This window comes from Garra rufa, chromosome 25 (genome assembly GCF_049309525.1).
Source record: "Garra rufa chromosome 25, GarRuf1.0, whole genome shotgun sequence".
Taxonomy (NCBI): domain Eukaryota; kingdom Metazoa; phylum Chordata; class Actinopteri; order Cypriniformes; family Cyprinidae; genus Garra; species Garra rufa.
The window spans coordinates 32,570,245-32,592,181 of NC_133385.1; the positions used below are offsets into that span (position 1 = coordinate 32,570,245).

The 21,937-nt window shown below is 38.5% G+C and overlaps 1 protein-coding gene across 4 annotated transcripts in view; it reads right to left on the reverse strand.

Moving 5' to 3' along the window:
• ces2b (carboxylesterase 2b) overlaps positions 1 to 21,937 on the reverse strand; it is a 66,197-nt gene that overhangs the window by 29,463 nt on the left and 14,797 nt on the right. The window contains exons 2-30 of one of the 4 annotated variants that reach the window (XM_073831408.1): positions 20,108 to 20,297; positions 19,882 to 20,020; positions 19,658 to 19,791; positions 19,261 to 19,414; positions 18,667 to 18,771; positions 18,465 to 18,563; positions 18,232 to 18,378; positions 18,033 to 18,110; positions 15,212 to 15,359; positions 14,959 to 15,108; positions 14,036 to 14,108; positions 11,949 to 12,109; positions 11,681 to 11,870; positions 11,458 to 11,596; positions 11,247 to 11,380; positions 4,794 to 4,947; positions 4,594 to 4,698; positions 4,411 to 4,509; positions 4,059 to 4,205; positions 3,854 to 3,931; positions 2,540 to 2,687; positions 2,309 to 2,458; positions 2,089 to 2,158; positions 1,849 to 2,009; positions 924 to 1,113; positions 706 to 844; positions 500 to 633; positions 212 to 365; positions 12 to 116 (exon numbers count right to left, since the gene is read on the reverse strand). In XM_073831408.1, the coding sequence (XP_073687509.1) occupies positions 12 to 116; positions 212 to 365; positions 500 to 633; positions 706 to 844; positions 924 to 1,113; positions 1,849 to 2,009; positions 2,089 to 2,158; positions 2,309 to 2,458; positions 2,540 to 2,687; positions 3,854 to 3,931; positions 4,059 to 4,205; positions 4,411 to 4,509; positions 4,594 to 4,698; positions 4,794 to 4,947; positions 11,247 to 11,380; positions 11,458 to 11,596; positions 11,681 to 11,870; positions 11,949 to 12,109; positions 14,036 to 14,108; positions 14,959 to 15,108; positions 15,212 to 15,359; positions 18,033 to 18,110; positions 18,232 to 18,378; positions 18,465 to 18,563; positions 18,667 to 18,771; positions 19,261 to 19,414; positions 19,658 to 19,791; positions 19,882 to 20,020; positions 20,108 to 20,297 (3,875 nt within the window). Of the gene's footprint in view, positions 1 to 11; positions 117 to 211; positions 366 to 499; positions 634 to 705; positions 845 to 923; positions 1,114 to 1,848; positions 2,010 to 2,088; positions 2,162 to 2,308; positions 2,459 to 2,539; positions 2,688 to 3,853; positions 3,932 to 4,058; positions 4,206 to 4,410; positions 4,510 to 4,593; positions 4,699 to 4,793; positions 4,948 to 11,246; positions 11,381 to 11,457; positions 11,597 to 11,680; positions 11,871 to 11,948; positions 12,110 to 14,035; positions 14,109 to 14,958; positions 15,109 to 15,211; positions 15,360 to 18,032; positions 18,111 to 18,231; positions 18,379 to 18,464; positions 18,564 to 18,666; positions 18,772 to 19,260; positions 19,415 to 19,657; positions 19,792 to 19,881; positions 20,021 to 20,107; positions 20,298 to 21,937 lie in introns of all 4 variants that reach the window. The other 3 variants (XM_073831406.1, XM_073831409.1, XM_073831407.1) reach the window with 3 other exon arrangements.

Here is a 21,937-nt window from a genome sequence, read left to right on the forward strand (position 1 = left end):
TGAAATGATACCTGAGCCTTCAGTAATGGATTAGCCATCACTAAACCATCCCATAAGGCCGTCCCGCTTTCTGCAATGGCACGATGAAACAGACCAGAAGCCAATGGTGAAAGTATCTTGAAGACACAATGACACCGAAAGTGACTTGATCACTCAAAACTGGCTGAATTATGATTTCTACAGCTACTATGCTATAAATAAAGACCCATACCAGTGAGGATACACTGACTCCTCCAGCAGACTCTCCAAAGATAGTCACAGATCCAGGATCTCCACCGAAGCTGTGGATGTTCTCCTGAATCCACTGAAGAGCAGCAACCTGATCCAGGAAACCATAGTTTCCTGGCGCATGTTCATCTCCCGTGCTACAAAAAAGAAAAGGAATCTTTCATCTGAATCTGTAATGGAATACAGAAATTCACAACATAGGGTTTCGAATCATGCATACAAGTGATGTGAGGACTCTAGGCTAATCAGCCTAGTAATATACGGCGCCTACCTAAAGAATCCCAGCAGACCTAATCTGTACTGAATCAGCACCACAACCACATCCTGATACGCTGACAGAACGGAGCCGTCATACACCGAAGCTGAACCAAGAACAAGTCCTCCACCGTGAATCCAAACCATCACCTACAAAACACAAGGAAACATTCTCCAAACAGTTTCTATGAGGACATTCACAAAAGTTGTTGTTGAACTTACTGGTAGCTTGCTGTCTTCACCAGGTTTGACTGGAGTGTAGATGTTGAGATACAAGCAGTCTTCTGAGACCTCGGGAACCTCCACAGCCATACCGAGAATCTCAAGTTCAACCACACTAATTTGCCTGTCCTGGACGCACCTAAAGAAACCACAGCACCATTAGATCAGAGAAATGTCTAAGCAAGTTTGAACTGAAATACAGGTGTGTGGCATCTTACATGGGTGGCTGTTTGGTTGCGTCTCTCACTCCGTCCCATTTCTCTGCAGGCTGGGGACGAGCCAGTCTCAGTGGGCCCACAGGGGGCTTGGCGAATGGTACACCTAGATAGCTTTTGATGATTGTGTCCTTGCCCTTCGCAGTCAAGAAGGCACCTCTCAGAGATCCTAATTTTGTTTGCACTACAGGTCCTGTCAAAAAGAACAATAATACAACAAAGATCCAATTTAGCAAGTAAAATAAGAGTTTTAAAGGATTAGTTCACTTCCAGAACAAAAATGTACAGATAATTTACTGATCCCCTTGTCATCCAAGATGTTTGTGTCTTTCTTTCTTCAGTTGTAAAGAAATTGTTTCTTGAGGAACACATTTCAGGAATTATCTGCATTATAGTGGACTTCAATGATGCCCCCGAGTTTGAACATCCAAAATGCAGTTTAAGTGCAGCTTCAAAGGGCTCTAAACAATCCCAGCCAAGGAAGTAGGGTCTTATCTAGCAAAACGATCTGCCATTTTCTAAACAAATTGACAATTTATATACTTTTTAACCTCAAATGCATGTCTTGTCTATTCTCTGCGATGCCCGTGTGAACTTCAAGAACTCCCATCTCGTTTTCTTCTCCAACTTTTAAAATCTTCCTACATCTTTGCAGAAGTATCGACCCAGTGTTTACAAAGTGAACATGCAAAGAAGATCAAACGCCCTTTACAAAAAAAAAGGTAAAAAATTGAAGTCCACTATATGAAGATAATTCCTGAAATGTTTTTCTCAAGAAACATAATTTCTTTACGACTGAAAAAAGAAAGACACGAACATATTGGATGACAAGGGGGTAAGTAAATTATCTGTAAATTTTTGTTGTGGAAGTGAACTCCTCCTTTAAACACTTCTTAATTTTACATCAATTCTGAAATTCATAACTTGCCTTCCTTCCACTCTTTTATTATCTGCGGAAGTTTTTGGGTGATGAAATTAAAGTGTTTTTCCTTGAAGTTTTTGCCAGCTTTCTGTTGCAGTCCAATGCCGAGATACTCAGCCTCAGCTCCATATTCAGGCCACTTTGTGAGGCCAGGACCATTCGGAGACCTGCCGTCAATGACAAACAGACATTAAAATGCAGTGTGGAAATGCTGATAATTAAGTGACTGCTGATGTAATCGCTTACCCAGTGCGAGCAAAATTTCCCCAATAAGCCATGGACGTTTTACAAAGTTCATTCTCTTCCTCTGTGACTTCTTCTGAATAATGAAGCAGAAATAGGTTGATTGATTCAGGTTGAGGTCTCTTTGCTTTGACAGCAGTTTCCTATAAAACCTTGCAATATAAATGTAGACTAGTTTGATAGTTTAAAACTGCACCTCATTATTAGATGAATAGTAACTAACCTTCCAGTTTTATATGTCCTTTTCCAAAGCAGTAGCCAAAAACAAAGAAAATTTCATCTCCATGGTCACTTCCAACAAAACTGGGTCTTTTCTTTTGAAGCAGACTGGGAGAATGCTGGAATTCATACACATAGACTGGTGCACCTGTATCTATTAAAAAAAAAGAAAAGTTAAATTAATAACGCTACTGACATAACTGCTCCATGATGCACAAATAGATTAAACTCTCACCTCTGTGGTAATTCGCTACTTTGCGAGCTGGGATGTTGAAAAAAAAGTCCCCCATTATCTCTCGAAAACCTTCTCGGATTTTGATCCTGTCATTGGATGTGCCTAGATACTCATTTAAAACAAACTCAGCAATCGCTGGATCCTGAAACTAAAAGAGTGAGATTTTAATTCAACATTCAAAGCAATTTTATCAGATTTTTGTTCCCCAAATCCGTATTTTAGTCATGTCCGGAAAAGTTTCCATTTTGTAAGCAGTAACTAATCAGTCTGTTTACTGATCATCAGAAGTAATAGAGATAAACAAAGAGATATATTTGGATAACTGAAATAAAAATGTACAATTTTTTCCTGATTACATTACTATAAAGTAACATACAAAGAAAACAGCAGAGGTCCTAGAATAAAACCCTGGGGGACGCCTACGTTTCTTAAATTAAATAGGGGAAAACTCAACTAAATAAAATGAAACAAAATAATATTCCAAGCTCTGTGTAATATACAAATAGGTTGTGTTTGACATATTTGAAATTAGTAAGTGTTTGAACTGCTCTACCATGCACTTTATACAGTGCCTTGCGAAAGTATTCATACCCCTCCTTTTTTTCACGTTTTGTTATGTTGGTGCCTCATATTAAACTGCTTTAAATTACTTTTTGTTCCACATCAATGTACACTACATGCACCATACTTTGCATAAGTTTTCATACCCTTAGCTGAAGCACCTTTACATCCTCTTTTTGGGTATGATGCAACAGGATTTACAACATTTGGCAATTATCTTCTCAAGCTCTGTCAGCTTGGACGGGGTCTGGCAGACGTTTTCAGGTTTCTCCAGAAATGTTTAATTGGGTTCAAGCCCAGGCTGTTGCTGGGCCACTCAAGGACATTCACAGAGTTGTCTATAAGCCTCTCTTGCTGTGTGTTTATGGTCATTGTCCTTCTGCCCAGTCTGAGGTTCTGAATGGTCTGGACTGGGTTTTTATTAAGGCTATCTCAATATTTTGGTGCATTTAGCTTTTCTCCTACTCTCACAAGTCCCTTAGTCCCTGCCACTGAAAACAATGTAATCATTAAGTTTTTATTATTAATAAATTTGCAAAGATGTTAAAAACCAGTTTATTTGCTTTGCCATTATGCTGTATGGAGTGTAGATTGATGTGGAAAAAAGTAATTTAAAGCAGTTTAATAAAAGGCAACAACATAACAAAATGTGAAAAATGAATTCTTTCGCATAGCACTGTATATACACCTACTAGTGCTTTGTTTGTTTTGATCTTGACAGATTATGCATAAACTATCAAAAATGTGTCTTACATCAGGATTGAAAAAAGGCAAAAATGGTATGATCTGCTCTCTGTCCATTCCATCTATCCATCCTGGGGGTCCAAGAATCTGCGAAAAAATAGTTTTGCAATATTAAGTTTACTTTACTCTTCATTTTTCAGAAATAATCTATGACTTTAAACCTAAGTTTATATTATACAGCAAAAAAGCATGTAAAAATAAAATTTTCTATTACATTAAGTAGTGTAAAGCCGCCATCGTCATCAGTAACTCCATTGATCAGAGGCACTTTGTTAAACTCGTGGGATTGAAGAATATCATCTACAGGTTTTGGAAGGAACTGGCCGTCAACTGTCACTCCAAAACGAAGCATTAGTTGTTCCTGTATCATGAGTCAAAAATATGCACACACACACAATTTAGTACATAAGGTTTCAGTGTTATTGTTGTTATTAATATTTATATTAATGTAATGTTCACAGCATGACCTTACAAGTGTTTTTATAAGAAGTAAAAGAATGAATACAAAATAAAATCTTATTAAATATAACATTTAATGTGTAAGAATGGATGGTTGTGATGCAAACCCTAGCAATCTTCAAGATGTCCTCTTCTGACAGCTGCATCACACAGTCAACAATCTTCTTTGTGTAGGAAATATCACAGCCAGATAAATGTCCTACATACTACAGAAAGATGTTGATACAGTTTGATTAAGTCACAGTCTAATAAAATTAAAACTGTAATTGTAATTAATTTGGGAAATGTACTTGGGCTGTTGGCAGAGGGTTGGGACTCATGATGGCATCCATTGCTGCCGTGCCACTCTCTGCGATGGCGTAACGAAACAGGTTTGATGATAATGGAGAAAGAACCTACAGAAGATGTAGAGAAAATCTTTAAAGCCATCTGCAGTGATCAATATAATTTCCTAATCATCACATAATCAAATCTTTGCTTGAATCCTTACATGTAAAGACACACTGACTCCTCCAGCAGACTCTCCAAAGATGGTCACCAATCCAGGATTTCCACCGAAGCTGTGGATGTTCTCCTGAACCCACTGAAGAGCTGCAACCTGATCCAGAAGACCATAGTTTCCTGGCGCATGTTCATCGCCTGTGCTATATGGAGATGAATCATTTAAGGGGTCATATCATGCTCCAAACATAAAATTAGTCTACAAATATTCTATACACCTAAAGGTGTAGTCAGGTTTTAGAGCTGTTCGGCACATTTTAGAATATACTGGAACATATAATTTCAGTATGTAAAAACAAATAAAACAATTATGCCCAAAAGTCGGCCATTTTATTCCAAAAATGCTAAAGTGACCCTGGGTATTAAGACTTGTATGGTTTCATATAACATAAATGATGTCTCTTACTGAAATATGTAGTAGAAACTCATTATAGATTTGCATAATTAAAAAAAATCAGCAATTTTTATACAAATTTTAGACTTTGGAGTGCGCCATTATTGCGATAATGTAAAACTGTTGCACTCGTTGAGCAACTGGCACTTGTGTTTTTACCGCAACACAACTAAAAAACGATACGATGACCACAATGACTACAAGAGTGTACAGGTGGAAATGGATATAAGCGCTTAAATAAGGCTTACACCAAATGCCGTACCATCGATTTTTCTCACAAGGAGTCTAAACGCCCTGCAGATATCGAGTGAAATCCACACTGAAAAACTTTAATGGCTGCAGCATCATGACAAGCGTCAGAATGTTTATATCCTGCCAGGATTGCATCTAGCGTTTTTTGTCTCTGCCGTTTGTAAGCTCTTTCATTAGCTGTACTCTTAAAGCCTCAAATGCATCAGGGCTAAAGTGGAGACAACATATATGTATATATTTTTTCCACTACATATTTCAGTAAAAAACATAATTTATGTTATATTAATCCATAAAAGTCTTAATAACCGGGGTTCCCCCTTAAATATTCTATTTCTATACTATTTCAGATAAAATTTTGCTACTACACTGTAAAAACACGCCTCCGGGTTACTCTTGTGACCCTAGTTCCTCGAGGGAACGAGACGCTGCGTCGTAACGCTTTGGGAATGCCTCCAGCGTGACCACGCTCTGAACACGTGTTTAATCTTGTCCATTAGGAAAGCACGTATGAAGCCACGGGCGGGGTGACGTCGAGAACCAGGAAGCTATAAAGCACGATGCAGCGTCTTGAGCTGCGTTGTAACGCTATGGGAACGATAAGCCCACACCACCAGAATTACAAGACCCTGCTTTAGTGGGTCAGAAGAGAAGGGCGAAAGAAGCCCGAAATACTACTGCTGAAGGTAGACAGTCAATAAAGATCGGACCGTCTTCCTCCACAGGGCAGCTCTGTGGACGTATGTGTCCTGTGCTCGCAAGGAAGCTTTGATCCGAGATCTCCTCGATAGGCTCAAATGGAGGATTACAAAGAGCCTCTAAAACCACAGCCAAGTCCAGGGTAGGGACGTGAGAGCCTCAGCCTCATCGCAGAGGATTCCTACCGAGAGAGGTAGACCCGAAGGGAACGTGGAAAGCAGCTATGGCTGCCACGTAAACTTTTAAAGTTGAATGAGTAACGCCCATCGAAAAAACGAGCTTGTAGAAAGTCCAGCACTGAACTTACTGGGCAGTGGACTGGGTCAACATGGTGTTCATTACACCAAAGAACAAAAATTTCCATTTCCCGGTATATAGTTTCCTCGTAGAGGGAGCTCTGGATTGGAGAATGGTCTCAACAACTTCGGTTGAGAGACCAGAAGCTAGGAGCTGTGCCCCCTCAGGGGCCACACCCACAGCTTCCATAGTTCCGGGGGGGTTGCAGCAGCGCACCCCCTGCTTGTGAGAGGAGATCCCTCCTGATGGGGAGTTCCCACAGGGGGCCGTCGAGGAGGGAGACTAGGTCCGAAAACCATACTCGGCCCGGCCAGAACGGGGCTACAAGTAAGAGGCGGACACTGTCCTGGCGTACTCTATCCAGAACTCCCGGGAGCAGAGCAATCGGGCGAAAAGCGTACAGACGTAGCCTCGGCCAGGTCTGTACCATGGCATCCAGTCCCAGGGGAGCTGGATGATTCAGAGAGAACCAAAGGGGACATTGCGTCGTCTCCTGCGTCGCAAAAAGATCCACTTGGGCTTGTCCAAACTTGGTCCAAATGAGCTTCACCGCATCGGGGTGAAGTCTCCATTCCCCGGGCCTCAGCCCCTGTCTCGACAGGTTGTCTGCTCCCACATTGAGATGTCCAGGGATGTAAACTGCTCTCAGCGAGAGGAGTATCCCTTGGGACCACACAAGGATCTGGTGTGCCAGCTTGTTCAAGAGGCGCGACCGCAGACCTCCCTGGTGGTTGATGTGGGCGACCACCTCTGTGTTGTCGGTGCGAACCAACACATAGCGATATCTTAGGTCTGGGAGAAAGTGTTTCAAAATCAGAAACACGGCCTGCATTTCCAGGCAGTTGATATGCCACGTAAGATGGTAACTGCTCCACAGACCATGGGACGAGCGGCCACTCATGACCACTCACTCAGCCGGTGAGGGATGCGTCTGTCGTTAGAGTTACTCGACGACACGGAGCTCCTAACACCGGGCCCTGAGATAGGAACCAAGGTTTCCTCCACATGTCTAAGACACGGAAGCAGCGCAGCGTGACCTTGATCATGTGAAATGGGTTGCCCCTCGGGGAAAACCTCTTGGTTCAGAGCCAGCCTATTCTGACTCTGTTGACTAACGTGAGGATTGACTCGATTCGAGCAGGAGACAGACGTGCCTGCATCGTGGTTGAATCCCACACTACTCCGAGATAAGTGGTTCTTTGAGACGGAGAAAGCACACTTTTTTTTGGAGTTTGGATGAGCCAGTCGTCTATATAGTTTAAAATACAGATGCCTTGCATCCGAAGTGGAGCTAACGCAGTGTCCACGCACTTAGTGAAGGTTCGGGGTGAGAGTGCTAGGCCAAACGGAAGAACTCTGTACTGGTAAGCTTTGTCCTCAAAAGCGAACCTCAGGAACTTCCTGTGTTGTTAAAGGATGGAGATATGGAAGTAAGCGTCCTTGAGATCTATCGTGACAAACCAGTCCTCTGACCTGATTTGAGACACGACTTGCTTGATAGTAAGCATTCTGAATTTTAGCTTCATGACCGCACGATTTAGTAATCGGAGGTCTAAGATGGGACGCAACCCTCCATCCTTCTTTGGAACAATGAAGTAGCGGCTGTAGAACCCGGATTCTCTGAGATGAGGAGGGACCACCTCGATGGCCTCCTTCCTCAAGAGAGTTTCTACTTCTTGTTCTAGTATTAGGGCCTGCTGGGGGCCCACGAGAGTGGGAAGAATCCCCTGAAAGGTGGCGGCCGAAAGCTGAACTGAATTCTGTAACCTTTTTCTACAGTGTGTAAGACCCATTGAGACACATTTGGCAGAAGCTTTCACACTGCTAAATGTTCTACTAAGGGAATCAGCCTCTCGAGGCTGACCTCTGATGTAATTGGAGACCTCCTGGGAGGTGGCGAGTCTCTCTGCCCTGCTGATGTAATGAGCGGATAAAGGGAGAGAGGCTCGCCAGAGACCACTGCGCCCTGAAGCACCCTCAGAAGCCCTGAATTGTCAGGACTTCTTCTCCGAGGACTTCTTAGCCTGAAGAACGGCCCTCAGGTCGAACTTAGGCTTCGAGGCTCCAGATTTAGAATGCCGCTGGGGCCCCGATCCCTAACAGGAGGAGCGCGGGAGGTGACGCTATGTTTTTGTGTGTCGCGGTGTGAGGAGGAGGTACTCGGGTGGGGCTGCTCTGGAACGCCACCGCTTGCTGCCTCGATTGATGGAACTTATCGACGACGGTCTCAACCGAATCGCCGGATAGGCCAGAGGGCACAAGCGGGGCGTCGAGTAGACAGACCCTGTCTTTATCTCTCATTTCAGACAGGGTCAGCCAGAGGTGCCTTTCTGCGGCTACCATAGCTGCCATGGACCGCCCAATGGCGGTAAATCTAAATCGGCGGTACGACGCAGCTCGCATACGTCGTCCGCCTTAACTTGGCGGCCTGGTATGGCAAGCACCAGCCTGACCGGCTGCCGAGTACCCCTTACCCAGCAAGGAAGATGTAGTACGGAGAGGTTTGCTGGGTAAGGCCGGGGTTTTCAGAGACGATGCCGAAGCTGTACTGTAGTTAGAGGCGGTGTGAGAGTGAACACGGGCCGAGAATGGCTTCGTCCACGATCTCGACATTGTCAAGCACTCAAATAAAATTGGAGCAAACTGGCCCTGAAAAACAGTGCTGACAGACAGAGACACACACAGAGTGCGACTGAAAGACAGAAGCTGCCGATCGCACTCACCGCACGTGCTTTATAGCTTCCTGGTTCTCGACGTCACCCCGCCCGTGACGTCATACGCGCTTTCCCATTGGACGAGATTACACACGTGTTCAGAGCGTGGTCCCGCTGGAGGCGTTCCCAAAGCGTTACAACGCAGCTCGATGTTTCCAAAGGGGAACTTAAAATAATTTGTTATACCGCTGCCTTAAAATTTGAAGTTCAGTCAACACAAAAAAGTTCAATCAACTTAGATATTTGAGTTGATTCAACTTAAATTTTTTAAGGCAGCCGGGTAACTAACACTAAATTTTTTGTTTAGTCAACTCGAATATCTAAGTTGTTACTTGAGTTGACTCAACAATTTTTTTTACAGTGTATATACACTGTTGAACCACGTCAGTGAACAAATGAAACCAGTTAGAGTGTGTTACTTTATTGCCTAAAAGCTATGGGGTTATTTTTGTGCCTTTATTATTCAAACAAACATACTGTGTTTGAGAGTAAAACTAATTATTTTGTAATAAAAAAATAAAAGTTTGCAAAAAAAGTCTTAAACTGAGTGACAAGTGAATTTATGTAGTCTCTCTTCTCATGCTCACCCATTTAAATACGTGACATTAGCTAAGCTCGTCTGTAGTTCGGTGATACCGTTGAATAGGATTATTAGCCAGTGTAGCTAACGTTAGCTGCCAGAGTCCCCAATGGGGGGAGGGGGGGGGGTAACTTAAACTAAAATATGAGTCACGTTAGTATAGTTTTGATAGATGATGATTGTAATCAAGGTAAAGACCACCATGACCACCAGCAGGAGTCGTACAGTAGCGGTATCAACATTAAGTGACATGGCATCTGACGCACGGAAGCTGCGGCAGCAGTGACCGTGACACGGTCCATCTGCAAATGTCACAAGTGTCACTGGCACTGAGCAGTGGCATGTGCCAGTGGCTCCAGTGCGTCAGATGCCATGTCACTTAATGTTAATACTGCCTCTGAGTCGTAACATGAAGCAACGCACGCCGTGCAAGTGTCTGTTATTACTGATGCGCAAACGCACTGTATATGCACTACTCACAATACATCATATTTCTGCTTGAACACAGTTCAGTTTATTCACGTAGTTATATTCAGCGAGTGTTTTATAATGAATGCTCACGTGTTTTGAATAAGTTTGTCAGGATCATTGGTGTTTATGTACATATGGGCATCAGACGCTCCAAAACACCCTTTTCTTTTTTCATCTGTGAGGACCCAACCTAGCGATTTGCCAGGACCTTGCTCGCTAATCTAAACTAATCTAAAAATATTAAAATAATGGCCTGACGCTTTACTATTGGGGGCTCTGGCAGCTAACGTTAGCTACACTGGCTAATTAAACCTATTCAACGGTATCACCGAACTACAGACGAGCTTAGCTAATGTTACATATTTAAATGGGTGAGCGTGAGAAGAGAGACTACATAAATTCACTTGTCACTCAGTTTAAGACGTTAAATTAGTTATCTTCCTCAGTAAACACCCTTTTGTTCGCCATGGCTGATAGAACCTCACTCACTCGCTCCTCAGTCAGACTGACTGCGGCAGCGGGGAAACGTAGTGGGCGTGGTCACTTCAATCGAGAGTGACCAATAGAAAAAGGCCTTTCATCCTGGTAGGTAGAGACCGCCCACTGAGATTCATCTTTACTCGCAAGCAAAACTTTTCAACTCGCAAACAAAAAATTTAGACCCGCAAAAAAATACAGCAGAAAAGAGAGCAACTTTTGTGGTTTCGCGATGAAAAGCGTTTAAAGTGCACAAAGAAAAATAAAGATTGTAAAAAAATTGACACGCACTGCAAATAATTTTGTTATCAATTTCTTTATTTTTGAGATTTAAGAAGACTTTTTTTGCAAACTTTTATTTTTTAATTACAAAATAATTAGTTTTACTCTCAAACACAGTATGTTTGTTTGAATAATAAAGACACAAAAATAACCCCATAAAAAGCCCACAAGACCAAAAATGCCCATAATTGAAAAAACAATATGGTGATAATTAATATTTTTGGGTGAATAACTTAAATTTTAAAGCTTAGAATGTTGAGGAGCCGTACATGTTTTTACCTGAAAAACCCGAGCAGGCCAAGTCTGTACTGGATCAAGACCACAACTACATCTTGATAAGCAGCCAAAACATGTCCGTCAAAAATGGAAGCAGAGGCAGCGGAAAAACCTCCACCATGAATCCAAACCATAACCTATTGAACATCATGTATTTAAAGCAAAACATTAACCATCATACATATTTATACATAAATTCAGACCAAAGACTTACAGGTAACTTGCTGTTGTCTCCAGGTTTAGACGGAGTGTAAATGTTGAGGTAAAGACAGTCTTCAGATACTCCAGGAACCTCCACATTCATTGACATATTAGCTAACAGGTCTAAAAGCATCTCCCTTGACTGTAGACACCTGGGATAAAGTAACACAAAGTGTCATTTCTTTCATATGAACAGACCTCATGATTTTATATTATTAGTTTTGCTTTATTCTCACATGGGTGGCTGTTTTGTAGCATCTCTCACTCCTTGCCAAGCCTCTGCAGGTTGTGGTGGAGCCAGTCTCAACGGACCCACGGGTGGCTTTGCAAACGGTACAGCTAAATAGCTACTGACCACTGTTTCCTTGCCTTTTGCAGTCATGAAGGCACCTCTTAAACTTCCTAGTTTGGTGTGTACTATAGGTCCTGTTAGAAACAAATGAGTAACAATTCTTAGTTTCATACATCAAGTCTTAAGAAACTATGGTGATTCTTATAACTTGCCTTCCTGTCGCTCTTTTATTATCCGCGGAAGGGTTTGAGTCATGAAAGTGAAGTGTTTTCCCTTCAGGTCTTTCCCAGGTTTCTGCTCCAGTCCAATGCTGAGATACTCAGCCTCAGCTCCAAATTCAGGCCACTTTGTGAGGCCTGGACCATTCGGAGACCTGCCGTTAGGAAAAATGTTTCAAAAAATTAGTTTTAATGCATGTGCCAAAATATTAGAAATGTACTCTTTGTATTCATGTTGGATTCTTATGGTTTCTTAAGAAAAAAAATCAGTTGAATAAACGAAATAACCACTTGAAAATGTCATGTGGTGTAACTAGTGAGTAAAAATTAATCCTCCTTAAATCAAAATGCATGTAAGTGATCTTAAGTTTATATATATGTATATATATATATATATATATGTATATATAAAATTTTTGTTTTTAATAAAATTTGATTAAATACATTATATAAAAATAATATTTTTAAATATAAATATGATATAAAAGTCATAAATGTCAGTACTTTTTTCGTAAAGTCGCACCACATGACATTTTAGACCCTGAATTAAATTGTTTTGGAAAACTTTTATACCATTTTCAAGATAAAAACTTAATTATCTGGCTGAATGACCGCACGAAAATGTCATGTGGTGTAACTATTAAATGAAAAGTAATTTTCCTTTAACCTGAATACATATAAACATAAATATATTTATATGTAATTAAAAATACTTTTAATAATAATGTATTAAATATTTTGTGAAAATTATATAAATGTAAATTATTAATTCATAGATGTCATGAAGTTTTTGGAGATATGCAACACATTAAATTTTACAACTTGAATTAATTTGGTTTGGAAATTATTGTTTTTTAATTAAACGACTCTAAAAATGTCATGTGGTGTTAACTACCAAGTAAAAAGTAATTTTCCCTGAACCAGAATACATGTGAGTGATCTTAAGTTTTAAATTGATAAATATATTAAATACAATTAAATATGTACTTAAATTAAATATTATGTGAACACGATACAAATTATTAGTGAATAAATGGATGTTTTTGTAGAGTTGCATTTTCACCCTGATTTAACTTGGTTGGGAAAACTTTCATACCATTTAAGTAAATTTTCAATTAAATGACACTAAAAATGTCATGTGGTGTAACTATAAGATAAACCTGAATGCATGTGAGTGATCTTAAATTTGAAATATATATTTTTAATAAAATGTCATTAAATATCATTATAAAACTACATACATATAAATTATTAATTCATAAACGTCATGCGTTTTTAGAGAGTCAGACCACATGACGTTTTACAACCTAAATTAACTTGGTTTGGGACACTTTTATACCGTTTTCAAAAATAAAATAAATAACTAAATGAATGAGTCTAAAATGTCATGTAGTGTAACTATCAAGTCAATTCTCCCTAAACCAGAACACATGTGAGTGATCTTAAGTTTTAAATTAAAAAATGTATTAAATACAATTAAATATGTACTTTAATTAAATTTTATGCAAAAATTATATAAATTACTAATGAATAAATGTCAGGATGTTTTCGCAGAGTCACATTTTCACCCTGAATTAACTTGGTTTGGAAAACTTTCATACCATTTTATCAAAATAACTGAATGAATGAATTAATGAATGAATGACTAAAAATGGCAGGTAAAAAGTAAATTTCCATAAATCATATGAGTGATTATCAGGTAAAAATCACATAAATATAAATAATTAATTCATAAATAGTCTATATCACCCCAGATGACATTTTAAACCCTGAGTTAACCTGCCTTGTCCAATGATCTGATATTTTAAGGGATTTATTGATTTTGACACACTGTCTTTAGGGTCTGCAGAGCTTCTCTCTATGACATCACTTCCTCTTTTATGTTTTTTCCCCCTACATGTTGGTCATGTCATGGATTTGCTTTAGCAGAGATGAGTTTGCCAAAAAATCATTTTCATTTTAAGAAATTCATCTGGCTTTTTTCTTCATCATGATATCAAGACAGTCGTATCACCCTAACATTTTTGACTTTTTCACCCAAAAAATATCAACTGGATGACTTTATGGTAAACATCACTTACCCGGTGCGAGCAAAGTTTCCCCAGTAAGCCATGACAGTTTTACAAAGCTCATCTTCATTTTTGGAGAGTTCACCTAAATAAAACAGGAAAGAAAGACGTCAAACAGAAAAACTAAGTGTGTGGGGAAATCATACATCCTCTTTCCAAATCTTTCCGTTGTTTGTGGTTAAAAACAAGTAATTTCAATAGAAATCTGCCTGACTGAAAACTTTTCATGGGGTAAAATATCTCCTTAAGCAGATTTCGATACAGGTTCAAGCTGGTTGTGCGAATTCGCAATGATCAATTAAGCAGTTTGGTTTGAAAATGTCTTTTGTGTGAGCTGTGCTTGTCTATTACCACTCCACTATTGATAATAGACAATGGACCTTTTAGTCTGCAAAATTTATTTGAAATGTCACTAATGTGACCGCACCTTTAGATTGAGTACTTCTAAAGGTCCCATATTGTACACATTTATGGAGGTTTATTTTAGTTGTTGATGTCCTTAAGAATATATATTTGCGGTATAAGTGCCAAAAACAATCTCAATATATTTTTACAGCTCCTTTTTTAGGAGCTCTGTCAAGAACAGGTCGGTTTTGGCCCGTCTAATTAATATTCATGAGCCTCTCTTCTGATTGGCCTGTTGTTTTCTGAGTGACGCACAGCCAGGCCAACCACAAGTGCAGTGGTGACTGAAGGCGGTGACTGAGTAGATCGGACGTCACATTTTTACAGAAGTCACAGCTGCTCGTGAAAAGGAACAGCTACTTTATGCAGGCTGCGTGCATTTTACTGTGGATTGACTGTTTTTTAAACTTATATGGTAGTTACATAGCCCCTAGACCTCGGTTATCATGAAAAATTTCAATTATGACAATATGGGACCTTTAAAACACTAAAACCATTTTTCAAGTTTCGTAATAATACTCAGACCGTACCTTCCATCTTTATATGTCCATTTGCAAAGCAAAAACCAAGTACAAATAAAACTTCATCTCCATGGTCACTTCCAGCAAAACTAGGTCTTTTCTTTTGAAGTACACTGGGAGCATGCTGGAATTCATACACGTATACTGGTGCACCGGCATCTAGAAATAGAGAAAAACCAAAATTACCTTTGAGTATCACTGAAACAGCTTTCTCCAAAATAAATCCAAAATCCAAAATAATCCTATTTCTACAAACGCTCACCTCTGTGGTAATTCGCTACTTTGCGAGCCGGGATGTTGAAAAGAAAGTCTCCTAACATCTCTCGAAAACCATCTCTGATTTTGATCCTGTCAGGAGACGTGCCCAGATACTCATTTAAAACAAGCTCAGCAACTGACTGATCTACAAGCTAAAGGGGAGAAAAACAGACCAAAAATATTATTTTAAATTAGTTATAATACAAATTCTTCACAAATTTTTTTTTTTTTTTACTATTATTTACAACAGGATCTACATTTCATAGGTTTACATAAAAGATTTTTATTATAAGAGACAACCTTGTGCATCAAAACCACTCATTTCATTGTAAAAAATGTCTGTCAATAAAATAATGTCCATAATGCACAGTAGTATTTACAAGAAGCCTGAAGAGGTATGGGTAGTGCATGCATTTCCTGAAAATTCACAGTAATGGATGTTTTGACTACGTTATCGCTGTCAGAGAAGAAGGAGAAAATGCCGGCCTGTCTGTCTCTCAGAGACTGTAACATACCTAATACATAACACATGAGAGCGAAATTTGTTCTTTACTTGCAAAAGTGATTTTTCACTATTAATTACAACAGGATCTGCATTTCATAGGTGTAAATAAAAGATTTTTGTTATAAGAGACAACTTTGAGCATCAAAACCACTCCTTTCATAGTAAAAAAATGTCTGTCAAAAAATAAGATGTCTGTCAAAAAGTAATGCGCATAATGCACAGTAATATTTACTTCAGGGAGTGCATGCATTTCTTGAAAACCCACACTAATAAATGTTTTGACTACATTATTGCTTTTTAGAAAAGAAAGAGAAAATGGCGGCCTGAGCGGCTTCAACATGCTGTCTGTTGGAGACTGTAACATACCTAATACACAGTGTTGCCACAGTTACTTTGAAATAGTAATCGAATTACTGACTACTGATTACTCCTTTCAAAAGTTACTTAGTTAGATTACAAGTTACTTTATTAGTTACTTTCAGCAGCTGCCAATAACACCCCCCCCCCACATAAAAACAACAACCGGTTTTGCCAATGCTTACTTTATTGTTGGTGCATTTTAACAGTAACGTTAACAATGTATCTCCTGACATTTTAAGTTGAACTTAAAAACTATTTCCTGACAGAAATACACGTTTGTATAAAAATAAATAAAGACAGTCTTTTTTGACTTCATTTCACATAAATACTTTTTAGAAAAATAAGTCTTTCTTGACTTCTTATAACATACGTATACGTCACGTAGTGTTTTTAAAGCTAGATAACACTTTGTCGCCAGCACAGAGTGTACAACGAACCTTAATATTATCATCTTTGGCTGATACAAACTCAAAATAGTGACTATATTTTCAGCTAGAAAACGCATATCTCTCTCCTCCCTCCATTGTTGTTCATGTGTCGCTAGCCGCGGCTCTTGGTAGGTGAGTTGTCCTGAAAATATGACCTGTCGCATCCCCGAGACGCAAGAAGAAACCAAATAGGTTTGGCTTAAAAAAAAAATTAAAGAAATAGTAACGCACAGTGGCTTGAACAAGTAACTTTAATTTGATTACTGGTATGGAAATAGTAACGTGTTAGATTAGTTGTTACTGGAAAAAGTAATCATATGTGACCCTGGACCACAAAACCAGTCATAAGGTTAAATTTTACAAAACTGAGATGTATACATGAATACTCAATAAATAAGCTTTCTATTGATATATGGTTTGTTAGGATAGGGCAATATTTGGCCGAGATACATCTATTTGAAAATCTGGAATCTGAGGGTGCAAATAAATCAAAATACTGAGAAAATGTCCAAATTAGGTTCTTAACAATGCATATTACTAATCAAAAATTACATTTTGATATATTTACAGTAGGAATTTTACAAAAAATCTTCATGGAACATGATCTTTACCTAATTTCCTAATGATTTTTGGCATAAAAGAAAAATCCAAAATTTTGACCCATGCAATGTATTTTTGGCTATTGCGACAAACATACCCCAGCGACTTAAGACTGGTTTTGTGGTCCAGGGTCACATATTAGAGTAGCGCGCTACTAAGTAACGCATCACTGCTAATACATAACACACATGAGAACAACTTTGTTCTTTACTTGCAAAGGTGATTTTAGGAACTGCATTTTCATATGTATAAATAAAAAATCTTTGTAATAAGAGGCAACTTTTTGCATCAAAACCACTGCTTTCTTGGTAAAACGTCTGTCAAAAAAAATTATGTCTGTCAAAAAATAATGTGCATAATGCACAGTAGTATTTACAAGAAGCCTGAAGAGGTATGGGTAGTGCATGCATTCCCTGAAAATTCCCACAAATGGATGTTTTGACTACGTTATTGCTGTCAGAGAAGAAGGAGAAAATGCCGGCCTGTCTGTCTGTCAGAGACTGTAACATACCTAATATATAACACATGAGAGCATAAATTTGTTGTAAAAGTGATTTTTCACTATTATTTACAACAGGATCTGCATTTCATAGGTGTAAATAAAAGATTTTTGTTATAAGAGACAACCTTGTGCATCAAAACCACTCCTTTCATAGTAAAAAAATGTCTGTCAAAAGATAATGAGCATAATGCACAACAGTATTTACGAGAAGCCTGCAGAGGTTCAGGGAGTGCACACATTTCTTAAACACTTCTTAAACATTTAGACTGTTATCGTTGTCAGAGGAGAAGGAGAAAATGCCGGCCTGTCTGTCTGTCTGTCTGTCAGAGACCGTAACATGAGCCCCTTAGCAGATTTTGACTGGAAATATAAAAATCTTTTTAAATGTAAATTATAACGTAAAACTAAAGAGAAAAGTGTTTTGTCTTACAGCAGGATTAAACATGGTCAAAAATGGCAAGATCTGCTCCATGTCCATCCCCTCTGTCCATCCTTCAGGTGAAAAGAACTACGGAAAAACATTCGCTAAAATGAATATACTGTACAATTATGATTGTGTTTTTGGAAAAACAAATCTCACGCTTGTAATTTGTCCTATATTAAAAGTGAAAACTTAAAATCAACCTTACATTAGGCAGAATAAATCCACACTCATCATTCGTGATTCCAGTGATCAGAGGCACTTTATTAAACTGCTGGGATTGAAGAAGCTCTGCTGCAGGTTTGGGAAGAAACTTGCCATCCGTTGTCACTCCAAAACGAAGCATTGGATGCTCCTGTTTCAAAAGACACAACATTTGCGACATAAAAAGACTGTTTTCATATGATTCTATGAGAAAATCCAGTATGTGAACAGACAGACCTTAACCAGCGTCAAGATTTCGTCTTCTGACATCTTCATCACACAGTCAACAATCTTCTTTGTGCAGCAAACCTCACAACCAGATACATTTCCTACATACTAGAGAACAATATTGATATATTCTGATTTAAAATATGTAAGGCACAGTATATTAAAATAAAAAACATTAACTGAAAAATTTTAATGAATTTGAGAAATGTACTTGGGCTGTTGGCAGAGGATCGGGAATCAGTAAAGCATCCATTGCTGCCGTGCCACTCTCTGCGATGGCATAACGAAACAGGTTTGAGGATAATGGAGAAAGAACCTATAAAAAATACATATGTTTTTGGGTCAATTATACAATAGTACTTCTTCAAAATGTGAAAAAACTTTATCTCCTGATAGCATAATAAGGAGAACTCAAATAAAATCAATGAAATTCATAAAAATAAAAAATTTTCTGGTATTTTGGCAACTGTTTGGAATTATCTTTTAGTATTATTTCTAAGGGCCAACATATATTTATTCATGAAAATGAGAAATATCTAAATGAAATAATATAGGTTTAAGTTGACGTACTAAAATGACTAAAACAGAAAAATATCTAAATAAAAAATATAATAATAAAATTGACAAATAACATAATAATATGCTAATTATTATAATTAATTAATAATACTACAATTACTAAAACAAGCTCAAATGAAAGTGAAAATTAAAAAGATTAATATAAAAGCTGATTATAAATTCATTAATTATTATTATAATCTTTTCAGGGAAGCCAAAATCAGCTTTTTGAATTCTAAAACCTTACATGTAAAGACACACTGACTCCTCCAGCAGACTCTCCAAAGATGGTCACCAATCCAGGATCTCCACCAAAGCTGTGGATGTTCTCCTGAACCCACTGAAGAGCTGCAACCTGATCCAGAAGACCATAGTTTCCTGGCGCATGTTCATCTCCTGTGCTGAAGGGCAGAAGATCATCATACAACCTCATCAGAGACCTTAGACCCCAACAGACTTTATGGCTGTTCAAACATTACATGTAAGTCTGAAGTCCAAATGGCCTGGTGAATGAAAACCAAACCATAAACCTTTACAATGTTTGATATGTCACAGTTTACTGTTAATCTAATACCTGGACAGGTCTACATTGATTTAATTTGGGGTTTTGTTGGATCTTTATGTTGTCAACACTTAAGTTTTACCTGAAAAATCCAAGTAAGCCGAGTCTATACTGAATCAGAACCACAACTACATCCTGATAGGCAGCCAAAACATGTCCGTCAAACACGGACGCAGAAGCCATCGACAAACCTCCGCCATGGATCCAAACCATAACCTATTGCAGCGTTACAAAATATAAATTGAAAACACTTAAACATATATGCATGAAAAAGCAACAAAGTGCATCCAAATCAGTCAGACGTACAGGCAACTTATCATTTGCTCCAGGTTTAGAAGGTGTGTAGACGTTGAGGTAAAGACAGTCCTCTGATGAGTCAGGAACCTTGACATTCATAGACATATTGGCTATCAAGACTTCAACTAACTGCTTATCCTGCAGACACCTGGAAGAGACACAGAGGAACACAAGTGATATCAAATAGTAGTAAAACAGCTAATCTACAGGTGCATTAGATTGGATTTATTCTCACATGAATGGCTGCTTTGTAGCGTCTCTCACTCCGGCCCATTTCTCTGCAGGCTGTGGAGCAGACAATCTCAGTGGGCCCACAGGCGGCTTGGCGAACGGTACGCCCAGATAGGAATGGATGACTGTGTCCTTTCCCCTCGCTTTCACATATTCACCTTTCAGGGACCCAAGCTTGGTTTGCAGGACAGGTCCTGTGTAATTCATGAAAAAGAGAGTTTAACCCTCTGGTGCTCTTCGTTTTGCAGTCACACGTGTGCTCTTCGCGGTCAGAAGTGACCGGACACCTGTAACGCATCCTGTAATTTTTTCAGTAAAACCATTCCAATTCATTTTTGTTTAATAATATTTTTTCTTTTGCATTTTGAGAGGGTTTTGTGGTAATAATGAATATTTATGCTGTAATTAATATCCATTTTTTGCCATTGAGAATAATAAAAAAATTTTTTTTTTTTTTTTTTTTAATGAATGCAGTATTTCAGGTTGAAATAGAGACTCAGCCATTCAACACTAATTTTTGAAGGCAGATTAGCGCCATCTGTTGGTAAAAAACGAGAAAAACATCTGTAATGGCAGGTGTAACTTGATGCCTGTATAGTTCTCTACAAAGCAGCTTGTGAATTGCCTAGTTGTTTTTAGACAATTGATTCAGCATTTTTATTAGGTGGAATAGTTGAACATACATTTAAACAATCTCAAAGACTATTTCTTATCCAGTTTGGGATAGTTTTTTGTTATAAATATGATTTGAAGTGTTAATTTTTTTTATATGCAAGAGAGTGTGTCTTTTGCACTCTGGATATGTAATTTTTTTATACATATATATTTTTTTATTTTACATCTTCTCAATTTGCTGTGTTTCAGTTCATTTGTGCGTGTGTGTGTGTGTGTGTGTGTGGATGTGTGAGAAAGAGACAGAAAAATTCTGTACATTTTTGTATTTTTGTCGATTTCCCATTCATTTCCTGATGTCGGTCATTTTTGACCAAAGAGCACAAGTTTTTTTGTTTTTTTTGGAATCGTGCCCTCATTTTTTATGTTTGTCCATAAAAGTCACTGAATTTGGTACCGTTCTGATGAAGCTGTGATTTTTTTTTAAAATTCAAAACCGAAAATGTTTTGGTCAAAAGTGACCGAATAGAGGTGAGTATATTAGTGTGTGTGTGTGTGTGTGTGTGTGTGTGTGTGTGTGTGTGTGTGTGTGTGTGTGTGTGTGTGTGTGTGTCTGTCTGTGAATGGGTGTGTTTTAGAGTGTCACCCCTTCACTGCTGTGTACTTTTTTCAGCATTGTGGAGGATTTGTAGATTGTACACACACAAATTCTCTGAATATTTGTATTTTTGTCAATTTCCCATTCATTTCCAATGGTCGGTCATTTTAGACTGAAGAGCACAAGTTTTTATTTTATTATTAGTTTTTTTTAATCGTGCCCTAATTTTTTATGTGTGTTCCCATTCCAAATGCCATAAAAGTCAATGAATTTGGTACCGTTCTGATGAAGCTGTGATTTTTTTTAAAAATTCAAAACCGAAAATGTTTTGGTCAAAAGTGACCGAATAGAGGTGAGTATATTAGTGTGTGTGTGTGTGTGTGTGTGTGTGTGTGTGTGTGTGTGTGTGTGTGTGTGTGTGTGTGTCTGTCTGTGAATGGGTGTGTTTTAGAGTGTCACCCCTTCACTGCTGTGTACTTTTTTCAGCATTGTGGAGGATTTGTAGATTGTACACACACAAATTCTCTGAATATTTGTATTTTTGTCAATTTCCCATTCATTTCCAATGGTCGGTCATTTTAGACCGAAGAGCACAAGTTTTTATTTTATTATTAGTTTTGTTTA